Raw genomic sequence first — 12,003 nt, 5'->3', positions numbered from 1 at the left:
GAATTTATAAATGTGATGGTACGAGTATATAAACACCAGTATCGTGAATACTGATACTAATTTATATATTTATTGTTTCTTGTATTGAATTGCAATCAAGAATTGTAATAAAAATTCACAGAAACGAAAACCCCTGACATTGTGAAGTTATACAACTTTATACAACTGAGAGTATCCGAAATGGAGACTAATTCTAAAACGAATAAAGAATTGGAAACGAGTTACACGAATATATAAAGTGTGTTAAGACACAGAGGGGAAATAACGGTTTATTATAATTAAAAAATATTTAGAATAAATTAGTATATACGTGTTACTTTTAAACAATCACAAATGTCATCTTTGCACACATATTTTCAATATCAATCTTTTCATTGATCATATTTACTGTATCCTTCGTCATTCTGAAACATTATAACGACATGGTTGCTCATATTTAATCAATTAGCGATGACGTGTTTACGAAGTGTGTACTCTTCTTCTTCCGTTTCTCACAACGCCGTGAGTCATTCATTACGACTGGCAGCACATCGACGATCTCTCGAACGTTTCCATCGAGCTTTCTCATCGTCGCCAGAACTTAGTGACGGTGTTAAATTTAACGAGCTCAATAATTAAATTAAAAATAAGGAGTTTAAAAGTGACTCAGATCGTAACTCCTTGTTCATCGTTCCCGTTGACGTATAAATTGCTCGATCGATATAATTCGAGCGTCGTAAAAACTGATGGCTCATTTCTCCGGCGTGTAATAACTATCATAATAAATGAAAATGTTAGATTAGCTGCCATTTTCCTCGATGATATTCCCTTTCTGTTACTCTTTCACGAACCCTTTCTCTCTTTCTTTCCTTCCTCGTGCAGTTACTTTGTTATGGCGCAATAATGCATCATCTCGGCTGAAAGGGCTTAACTTTATGATACAGCCATTGCATTTTTATTTGCCAAGAATAATCACCACACTAATTTTTTTATGAGTTTCCATAAGACTGCTAGTGGCAGCTGTTAAATGATGTATATCCAGACATGTATACAATAAAAAACGTTATATTAAAAAATTTTTAATCTTATAGAAGTATATTTATAGTAAAGTAATTTACACGGTAACTATATATTACCAATAATTATTCCGCGAATGCAACAAATGCAATTTTTGTAGAACGAAACGTTGTAAACGAAATAGTTGAGGTCTGTCGATTATTGTGCTAAGCTATTACATTCGCGTATCGCAATTAAAACAATTTTTAATTGGCCGCGCTTTTTATTCCCGAAATCGCCATGGTATTGAAATAATTTGAGAGAGTATTTTAAACATTTATAGGAAAATATGAGAGCCTGCGCACGTGTTCAGCCACGATAACAGTCATTTGCTCGAAAATTGTTTACAACTCGCACGTACTCTGTTTCACTTCCATAATTGCTAAAACATTCACTTGCAATGAATTTTATCCCGCAGCAAACTCCGCACAATTAAATTTGACATAAATCGATTTTATTACAACGAGCGGTAGATAATCGCACGTATGGCGTACATATATCGCAGTACTGTGTGCTAATGCTTCTCAATTCTTATCTGTTTATGAAGATCTCGCGTATTGGTCGCAAACACGCAGCCAGTCATCGATTCATTGCGCAGAAAATCTCATTGCATTCGTTTGAACGAGTACGCCGAAATGTTTCCATATTCACACAAGCGATTGGCCATACGATGAATCTACTTTTCCAAACTCAATTTCCATACACATACACACACGCGCGCACACACACACTCACATTTCACTCATAAATATCGTTTATAAAAAAATATCGCCCGTTTCAATGGCTACACCGTTATAATAAACATTGTGCTATCGCAATATCTGCTATTAGAGAAAGTATGTATTAAAATTTTAGTGGCTGCTTTGTTATGTTGTAACAAATTCTATTTATTTATTTATTTATTTTTTTATCAAGTTCCTTGATAATTGAACATTAAATTATATTAATCTTGATGTGTTTTTATCTACAAGTGGTTGCAGAAATGTGGAATTTTTTTAGTAAATTTCAAAGTTATGAATGCGCAACAAAATCTTGGCATTCATTAACTTTAAGTAATTATATTAATAAAACATGTGTTGATCATTTATGATTTAATTGTCAAAATATTTAAAGGCGTTGAAACTTTGGGAAAAATAGTTAAAAAAGCGATTGAAAACAGATTTACTTTAAACCATTGCATGTAAGGAATCAAATAAATATATTAAAAATAGTAAATTATCGTGGACAACCGGGAGTAGCACGCTGCATCGATACGGATATATGTGTTTGTGCCAACGATATGGCATTCTATAAAACATTCTGGCGAATTCCGGCGTTATATCGCGTTCGATTTTCGGTCTCGCGCACGAAATAGGAAAGAATCCTTAGAATAAGATCGGGCGAATTGCACTCGTCTCTATGTAAGTACAACGAGAGCGAACCGCAAACCGTGGAAAACGGCTTCCCGTCGTTGCATTTTTCAAAAAGCGCGAAACGAACTTTACACTCGAACCCGCTCTCTAACGTCGACGATATCGGCAGTCTTATCAATAATAAATGTCACTTTTATCACATGCGCCCGAACGCTTTCGCGGCGCGAGAACGCAAACTATATCGTTGACTCTTTTATTTTCAGATGCGCCATCCGATCCAAATGAAGCCGGCCGACAGCGAGAATCGGAATGGTGAGTGAAAATTTTAATTATTTTTTCCAGGCTAAAAGATTGCGAATTAAAATTCTAATATCGCGACGCATTCAGACCACATTGTACGTGAATTAATATCGATTTAACCAAAGAGTATTGTTTTTCTAAGAAGAAAATATTCTTGTTGCTCAAACTAATTGATTGTTAAAAATCAAAATAACAACAACTTGTTTTATCAATCGATTTATCTGAAGCAGAGAACGTGCTGATGCTACAGCAGCAAATGCATGTGTTTTTATAAGAAATTAAGAAACGTGGTAGTGTTTCGTATCGAATATATTTTTTTCTTAAAGTGATCCATGCTTTGTTAAAAAGGAATTTGGATCTTTTTCGTGTACACCAAAGTCCTGGCTTTTGCAAAAATATTAAATTTTTATAACGTCAAATATAATAAGATTTTGAGCGTCTTGTTTAATGATCGCTCGATCGCTTCGAAGTTCTGGCGTGATTAAGAGCGGAATTCCGAGCAACGGCGGTATAGGCAAAAGAGAAGACAACAATGACGATCGCGAAGGTAAAGTTAACTCTCTTCGCTCGGCGGAGAATGCAGCTCAAAGCACGTTCATTAGTTGCTAATTAATTGGTTGAATTGAGGGGCTTGTCGAGATTGCGTAGTCAAAGAAGACATAAGCGAGCTGCGAAGCACCAAGTGGTAGGACGATAAAGTAATAGGCTAAGAGAGTCGTGAGGATAGGCGAACAAATTTCGGTCGGCAACATACAGTTACCAAGACGACGAAAAATCGGTTAGCGAATTCTTACATGGCACGTTCCTTTCTTCTTCAGCTTCTTGATCTCTTTAAATTCTCGGATTCACGTGGACAATGTTGCATTGTTCGGAGATAGGTACACAATAATCGCAGACATCGGGAAAACAGGCATTATTCTCAATATTGCGCAGATATTGTGTAAACGTTCCATTCAGGAGATAATTTTCTTTCAATGCAAAAGTAATAAAAAGTACTACATACAACAGTAATAACTAGTACTAGAGCGCGAGAATAGCTGACATACATATACATATATGTGTATAACGAGAGTAACTGAGGACTTAAAGATTGATGAACTAATTCTAGTCTTAAAACCATTGTAAGACCCACATTTTCTAATCAATTTATTGTATAAATTATTCCGCTACATATAATTAAATATACGCTGTAGGAAATGAATGTTAAATAAATCATAATTTGATAATATTTTTAATAAATTATTAAAAATAGGGAAATACGATTGGAAAAAAAGGGGGAGAAAGATAATCATCCCTCGTGATCCATGAATATTATTCATGTAGAAAATTTTACCGCGAGTTCTCTAATTTCTTCCATCGCGCATCGATCGGGGAAGGGCCATGTAAAAATTGGAGAACGTCGAAAAGCGCATCGGATAGTACCGCGAAAACCAACAGGAGAGTCAACGAACGCGGCAAAACGCGCGATTTTTTTACGGATAACTGCGCCGCGTTAGCAATAAAAATTCGACTACCGGCTGGACGGGGGTGTAACGTAAAGCGTATATAAAACCGGCCACGTCGGTGGGACGACGCAAAACGAATGCTAATGAAATATTAACGACACCCGTCACGTGCTACGCTCGGCTGGACCGCACGGTTCCTCTCTTTCCTCCCCCTCTTTTCCTCTGCCGCCTCTCTTTCTTTCTCGCATGATCGTTCACTCTTCCGTTCCATGTTTTACCCTTTACGCCTCTTTTTCCCCCTTTTTACCCGTCCGTTTGTCTTCCTCTTTTCCTGCTTTGTGTCGCATAAGAACTCCTTCCCCTCCTCCCTCAAAGGATGCTCGTGCGCGGCCCTTTTTTTTTTATTGCGTCGATGCGCAACGCCGTTTTCAGGCGCTCTAGCTGCGCTGCGTGCAAATGACATGCCAAATTGTAATCACGCCAAGATTCAAGCGGCTTTACACCTCGCGTTTAGCATTAACCGAAACCTGATTCTGACACTTTGTTTGTTACGGTCGAGCTTGCGCAGTTGTGCGAACAAGATCCTAGATCAAGTAACCGCGTTACATGGACCAACCCTCGATCCTGTTTACCAGCAGTTACGCGTTAAACAGAAGTTACTCCATTGGTTAACCATTCAATCGCCACGGTTTCGCAGTTGAATTGGCCTTAATTTTTCGATTGAATTAACGGAAACAATTCTAAGTAATGAAAACGTGATGGCAGGAAAGAAATTCAATTGAATAAGTAAGGAGAAAATCTATATTTTCTGAAAAATTTATGAAATTTCTCAACGCAGTTAAATCCATTTCCTTACACCAATATGAGAGAGATAAAAGCGTATTAAATAGATGCAATGATAAAAAATGTTTTTTTTATGTGTCAATACAATATACTTAAATGTGATGTAAATACAGAATAAAAATATGTCCAAGAACAGCCAACGGAGTTAACACTATGGACATTCGCCTTGAAGCAAAATTTAGAATAGATTTGCACAAGTCTCAACTTATCTGTCAAAAGAGTTGTGAGAAAAGTATAGTCATGGTAATCATCTGTTTTATTCGGACCACCGTCTATAGACGGCAAAAACTTCGTTCTACTTATGGCATAGGCGAACGGAACTGGGGTACAAGTGCATAACACCCGTGGTTGTATATAAAAATGAATAGACACGACGTGGTGTAACCGAAACCGAGATCAGGCTATTCGTAACCACGCGCACGTGCAATACGGAAAAGGATTTTTCCATACAGGATGCGGGACCTGCGGCGGCGCGACGGCCGCCATGAATAGTGCCGTTGTAGCTACATGCAAATCCCGGTAAAACGGGAAAATAGTAAACAAGAGGAGAACGCACGTTATCCGGTATCACAGTATTATAGTTGCCTTGTCGTTAGGTGAATCTCATGAACGCCGCAACTGACGTAAGCCGAATTCAGATAAAGCGAGCTCACGAGCTCGTGCACAAAGCGCGAGATTAGTCGCGAACGTAAAACTTACTTTCTCGGAAACATGCAGATATAATGTACATTGACGTCCTTATATAACACCGAACTGTTTTATTGTGGATTCCTTGGGACACGATAACATTTACAAGAATTAGTATCCGACAGTTATCAGTGCGAATTTATGAATGAGTCTCCACATATACAATATGACAAGTTATTACAGTTGTAGAATATCTTTTAATAATTAATTTTTTCCATAAAATTAATAGATACACGCATGATACACAAATACACCATTAGAATGGTGTCAATTATTCAATTGCATTTTCTTCCGTTCAATCAACGCGAGTTCTTGAATAGTCTCGTGAAAATGTAGATTTTGTTCAAGGTAACATAACGGCTTGTCAATTCTCGAATAATTTCATGCTAGTATTTAGCTCACAATTGAGGAAACTACTGAATGGAGGGCGAACTTAATCTCTCGTCCTATAATTATTCTTGTCAATGACGTAGCGGCGGGTGAACCATTTTAGCGATGTTTCCGACGGGATGCACGCCGATCAAGGAACCTCTGTCACAACGTCAAGCGCGACAGCCCAACGAAAAGAAGAACGAAGAGAGTGAAAGCTTTATTTATATCCGTGACATTCTGTTTATTTTGGCTGACAGGCTAGGCTCGCTCCGGGCTCTAGCTAGTAACGGGGCTCTAGCTGATCCCTTCCTTGCGAATCCCATTTCGTCCCGACATTGTTTCAGTCGTCGATTACGTCACGTCTCACCAAACATGAGCTCCTAAATTAAATTAGATGTCGATTTCTTCTTCGAAAGTAATTACCGCGCGCTAATAGTCGCACATTACGCGATGCGCACGCGTCTGCCTGCAATTCAATCTTTTCTTTCAAACTCTTCACCCTATTCCGCTATCTTGAACTTAATACTGGTTAACGCCCGCTCCATCTTCTTTCTGCTAACGGCATGTATTAGATGAGAATAAACTTTTGCAAGGGATAAAGTCAGCGTTTCTCGTTTATCGATAAGCCAACGAAAAATAACAAACAACATTTTTCTGGTCAAAAAGTGAAATTAAAGAACTCAAGAAAAATTAAATACTTTTACTTTGCACCTTTTTAAAACAGTCTCTTAATAATTATAATGGATTTGACATGTTTGTAGAAGTTGTTCAAGCATAAATTAAAATCAATTTGTTTGAATATTGTTATTTATTTTATGTAATAATTAGCTCTATTGCAAAATTGTTTAAATATGTAATTTTGTTTCTGTATACTTTGATTTGACAATTTAAAGATTTCTAAAAGGGAGAAGAGTTTTAATTGAATAAATTCAAATTCTATTATTAAGATTTTATTGCGACAATGTGAGCACAGTCAGTTTACATCTCATTTTTAATCCTCCTGCATTTTGATCGTCTCTCTATTATATTATCCTCTCGCGCGACGAATAATTTGATTCATTTTCGATCCTGATAAATTCTAGCCAATGTATTTTCATGTGTTAGACGTAACAGATAAATATAATATAATGAATAGCTGTATCTTCAAGTTTTATGTAATTGTCTTATTGGAAATCTTTTTGGTATTATTTATTATCTCGTTTTATGCGACTTCGATGCATTCATCAGTGATTCTAATTATCCTAATGTAGTAGATACATTTCTCTTGTAATTCAGCCAACATAAAAATTTTACAGTCGAAATTGTCTGTAAAGCGAGCGAAGATTGCCAGTTTTGAGGATTCATTGAGAAAATAATAGTCTCCGTAAATTACAGCCTGACTTGGTGCCACATCGTAGTAATAAAATTTATGTCATTCTCACGCATTCAACTCACTGCCACTTACGTTATTCGCTATTCATGTTTATTAAGCGTTACGAAATGTTACGTACATCATCTTTTGCGCACGCGAGCTAAATTGTTTGTCATATAATCACAAATTGCAGGAAATAATTTGTTGCTATGTGCAATATTGATTGTTTTTCTAACAGGGCCAGTTTTTCTTAAAAGACGAGTCACTCTTAAAAAATATTCGCGAACATTGTTAGTATCGTAAAAAGTTTCATCATAGATGAAATTTGAAGCAAAACTTATGCAATTAATCGTTAGTAAAATGCTTTACAATTGCCCGCTTTTATTTGATCGACGTTGGCAAAACCACCACGTTAGATTGTACCAATCAAAGGGAAATAAATTAAGAACTGCTGATTCTCGGAGTAATTAGCGCATCGAGTGATGTTCGGTTTGAAACGTGTTTCAAGGAACGTTTCTGTGATCGGAAAACAGCGACATGGAGTAGAGGCACAGAAAGCGGTTAAGTCTCACACCGCAACCATCGGTGATAAGCTTTATCTTATCGGACAAAAGCCTGGTGAGTCAGCGATAGCTGATTCGTAAGCAAGACACGTACCTGCCGTAATCGTACTTCGTCTTTCGCCTCAGTCGAATACCTTATCTATTGTTTATTGCATCCACGCAAAAACCCCGTATGGCGCGGCGTTTTACATTTGCAGCGATGGCGGTTCTCGATGGCGGAATCGTATTAGCATGCGAAATAGACGAAGCGCTCATGCACCTCGCTCGCTCGCAGAATTTTCGCTTCGTCGCTGTACTCGCAGCGATACTTTCCTTAATTTCTTGAGACGCTTTACAGAATTATGCAAATCTTATTATTGTTCTATGTAAATTATACATTGATTACAAATATTTCTGAAAAAATTATCAGTAGCATTGCTATCAGTTAGTTTTGTTTCTCTATATTAATTTTATTTATTACTGTTTGTAAATCTTCTTCTTCTTTCTCGTGTATTAGGCTTAAAGCCTGTTTTATTGGGCCGAAGGAAACCTCCAACCTGGAGGGCTATACCCCTAAGGGCTAGTTTCACAAACATCGGTTAACTGCTAACCGAAGGTTAAATGATTCTCTGTCTCATCTTACATAATAAGATGGAAAGGGATAGGGAGTCGACTGAACCCTAGTTAACAGTTAATCAATATTTGTGAAACTGGCCCTAAAGGGGTATGCGTGACAGAATACTTGGTTGCCACTTCCCTTCGAGAGGTAGCGTCCGAAAAAACCAGCGGCGTCCGCGGCTGGATTTAAACTCGGATCTTTTCGTTCATTTATTTACTAAGCAGCGCACATTTCTCTGCGCCACTGTTTGTAAATCATTTCGTTTAATTAATTAGTCTATTTGTGTATTACTACCACACCAGTGGTTTTACTCGTGTATGCAATAGTGATGCTAAGGACATTTTGGAGAATACTTTCTATATTAATAGTAGAGCTTCTATGTTTGTTATGGAATTTTTCCTCGGAAATCTTTATATAATTATAAATACTTGAAATTCACTTGATTAATGAATACACACATACAATCGGAGCCATGAATGTTCACGTCGTGAGATTATTGTGTGAATTTTGTGAATTGTTCTTTAAGACCAATAAATAATCAGTTTACTAATATGCAATAATTATTATATTATTGCAAACAATTAAGTAAAATCATATTTCGGTCACTGACAAGTGGCAGCAGCCTTCTAGAGCAGGCCCTTTTCTCAATGGGTTGTTTTTCCTCGACGAAAAACCGATGAAGTGTGGCACATGCTCGAGAGTCATATTGGCGCGTGCCACATTACGCCACCAGACGCGAGTAATATTTTTAAGCCTTTCGAGATAACGTCTTCAGAGAAGTGCACAACGCACAGATTCTCTTGAGCAGCTGTTTCTAACCATGGCTGTGCTCCTGCGCTCGCTACCGCGACCGATAAACATCCGGCGAATCGACGTTTCCACTTGCAAAAGAGCGGTTGTTGTAACAGCGTCAAAGGAGAGAACTGGATGGAGCTTATAACACGCTTTGTTCTCGCTTGTCGTTGAAAGTTCTCGCGATATCGATTCCAAGCGCAAACAATAACGCGGCTTTTAATAAGTCTTTGTAAAGCAAAATATTTATTATACTTTCTTTTCTCTCTCTCTCTTATAACATTTTTGGAAAATTAATATTATAAATATTTACTGAAAAATATTGTTTTGCTGAGCATAAAGAGATCAAAGATCAAAATATTCTATTTCTGACAGAAGACATTTTGAGAAGAAATTTTTCATTTCTTCATTTACTCACTTTATTTAACAGATTACTTTTATTACATATATAGAACGATAATATCACAAATGTTTAAACGTTGCACAAGGATTTCATGATCGCGTTAGGCTAAAGCGACCAAATGCGGATCAACAATTTGATGAGTCGCCAATAAGCGACATTTTTAAGTAATTCACGTAAATTTTGCTCTTTTATATATTTACAACTTTATGCTATATTGTCGATGTAAAAGACATCGATGTGTTTTTATGTCGCTTATTAGCGACTCGTCAAATTGTTGATCCGCATTTGGCATCTGATCCGAATTTGGTCACCTTATCCTTTTTTTTTTGGTGTTAAACATTGTTCAAACTTATATGAAACACACGAAGCCTTCTATTCAGAGTTGGACATATGAAAATTAAATAGTTTTACAAGAACAAAAGAGTTACCGTCTGTAATTATTCGTACAGCTAAATGAGGCCGCTTTGTAATTCTCATTCTGTAGATCTGCATACACGTTCGTAGATCGCCGTGAACGATATAACAATTAATGGTACGACTAAAAATTTCTGTGGTGAAATATTTTTCTCATTGTTCGGCCGTTGCTTTTCAAGGTCCTCTTCGAGAACAGTTTTACCGGTTACTACGACCGCTTTGAAGTTCTCTGAACGCTTCGGTAGAGCGGTACGCACAGCGGCCACTGATCTGGCGCTAACGAGACTCTATTTGGACTCCTGAATATGCATAGAGTAAGCGCGCCAAGTGCTGGAAAGTAGATCACGAGGATCACCGAGTAAATAGAATCCACTTTGGTAAGCTTAAACCGCGACTTCGATTCCAAGTTTATGCACGGTGTTGTATACTTTGCGAGATTAGCGGGCACGTATCTAAAAGTTAAGTGTTTAGGGTGCGCCTGAGCGCGATTAAATTTGGAATATTTAATTCCGATTGCAAGCTGCAACCCCAACGATATCAAAACATCCATTTGCGCTTTGCATTAAGTAGATTCGCGAATTCACCAACTAGTCAGAATATATGTATAGTAAGATATATTTTCAACTTCTTAAAATGTATCTTTTAAATTGTACTCCTCCTATATCATCAGTTTCCGTTTGATGAATGATCTAATGGTATGTCAGAAAAAATTTTATCTTACAATAAAAATATAATATCAATTGCTTTGACAATCTACTTGGACGCGTTTCTATTATTTGCAAGTGAACGCTTTCTCCGTATACGTCACAATATAATTTGAAATTTATACAAATGTTTTTTTTAAGTTTATTTTTTGTGGAAACGTCTTTCAACCGTTAGGTTATATCACTGTGATATTTCTAAAAATTCCTTGAAATTCAGGCTTAATCTTGCTTAAACACTGAATCCAACACTAGGCGCTTAAACTCCTTCAAGCGCTGAGTTTTTTAAATTTCCCGCAACGGGAAAATATGCGGGACTATATACGTATACATGCATACATGTTGTAAAGTAATAAGCAAACGTAGAGCTGAAGAATGCCGAGTTTTAAGATCTACGAGTGAGTTTGAATTTATTATTAATTAACGAAAGCTACAACGAATGCTTCCTCTCTGCATTCATAAAGTGCCAATTTCAAATTCACCGAAAAATTTACGATCTATAGGAAACATTCGGTATGCATAGGCTATTCTCATATAACACTCAAACGTAAAACGGTAAATATTTAAGTGCCAAAGCTGTAATGATAAATTTAGCAGGTCATGTCTTTCGAGATAATATGCAGCAATGCGTTTGACGATGCGTGTGCACATCGGGAACCAGGTTGAATCCGTATAACGGGTAATCCGACCAGGCGATTAAAAGCGGCGGTTGTATGCAGTGGCGTGACCTATTGCGGACCGACAATGCGTGTCCACGCATTTATGATTCGGATATGCGTTTGGCATTCGTTCCGCGCGCACGGAGAAATATTTTGGCGTTGCCATAACGTCGCGCGGAGATCGCCGTAATGACTCGACATGCCGGCAGGAACCTGCGTAAAAATGGAGAGCGCGAATTCGAACACAAATATCACCGCCGCTGATAAAAACAGACCACGGTTTATCACGCGACAACGATTTTTTTTTTGGGAGGGTATTTCTGATCGTCAGAGCATAGATTATTTTTGTTACGTCCGTACACGCAGTGTGTACTGCAGTGACCAGGATGTCAACCCCCGTCACTTATACTCTCGGAGTAAACATTTCAACAAACGCGAAATATACGAAAAAAATTTTGGAACACATCCCTTAAAAGATATCCCATTTT

At 37.4% G+C, this 12,003-nt stretch overlaps 1 protein-coding gene across 1 annotated transcript in view; it reads left to right on the top strand.

Annotated features, from left to right (window-relative positions):
- Window positions 1-12,003, top strand: part of LOC105567265 (CUGBP Elav-like family member 2) — a 326,569-nt gene that overhangs the window by 251,420 nt on the left and 63,146 nt on the right. The window contains exon 4 of the mRNA XM_012021985.1: window positions 2,651-2,699. Coding sequence (XP_011877375.1) covers window positions 2,651-2,699 — 49 coding nt within the window. The remainder of the gene's footprint in view (window positions 1-2,650; window positions 2,700-12,003) is intronic.

The sequence above is a fragment of the Vollenhovia emeryi genome, unplaced genomic scaffold (assembly GCF_000949405.1).
Source record: "Vollenhovia emeryi isolate VEMERY1.0 unplaced genomic scaffold, V.emery_V1.0 DF939139.1, whole genome shotgun sequence".
Lineage (NCBI taxonomy): Eukaryota > Metazoa > Arthropoda > Insecta > Hymenoptera > Formicidae > Vollenhovia > Vollenhovia emeryi.
Note: the sequence above shows the minus strand (reverse complement) of the source record. Positions and strands in the feature narration are given on the sequence as shown.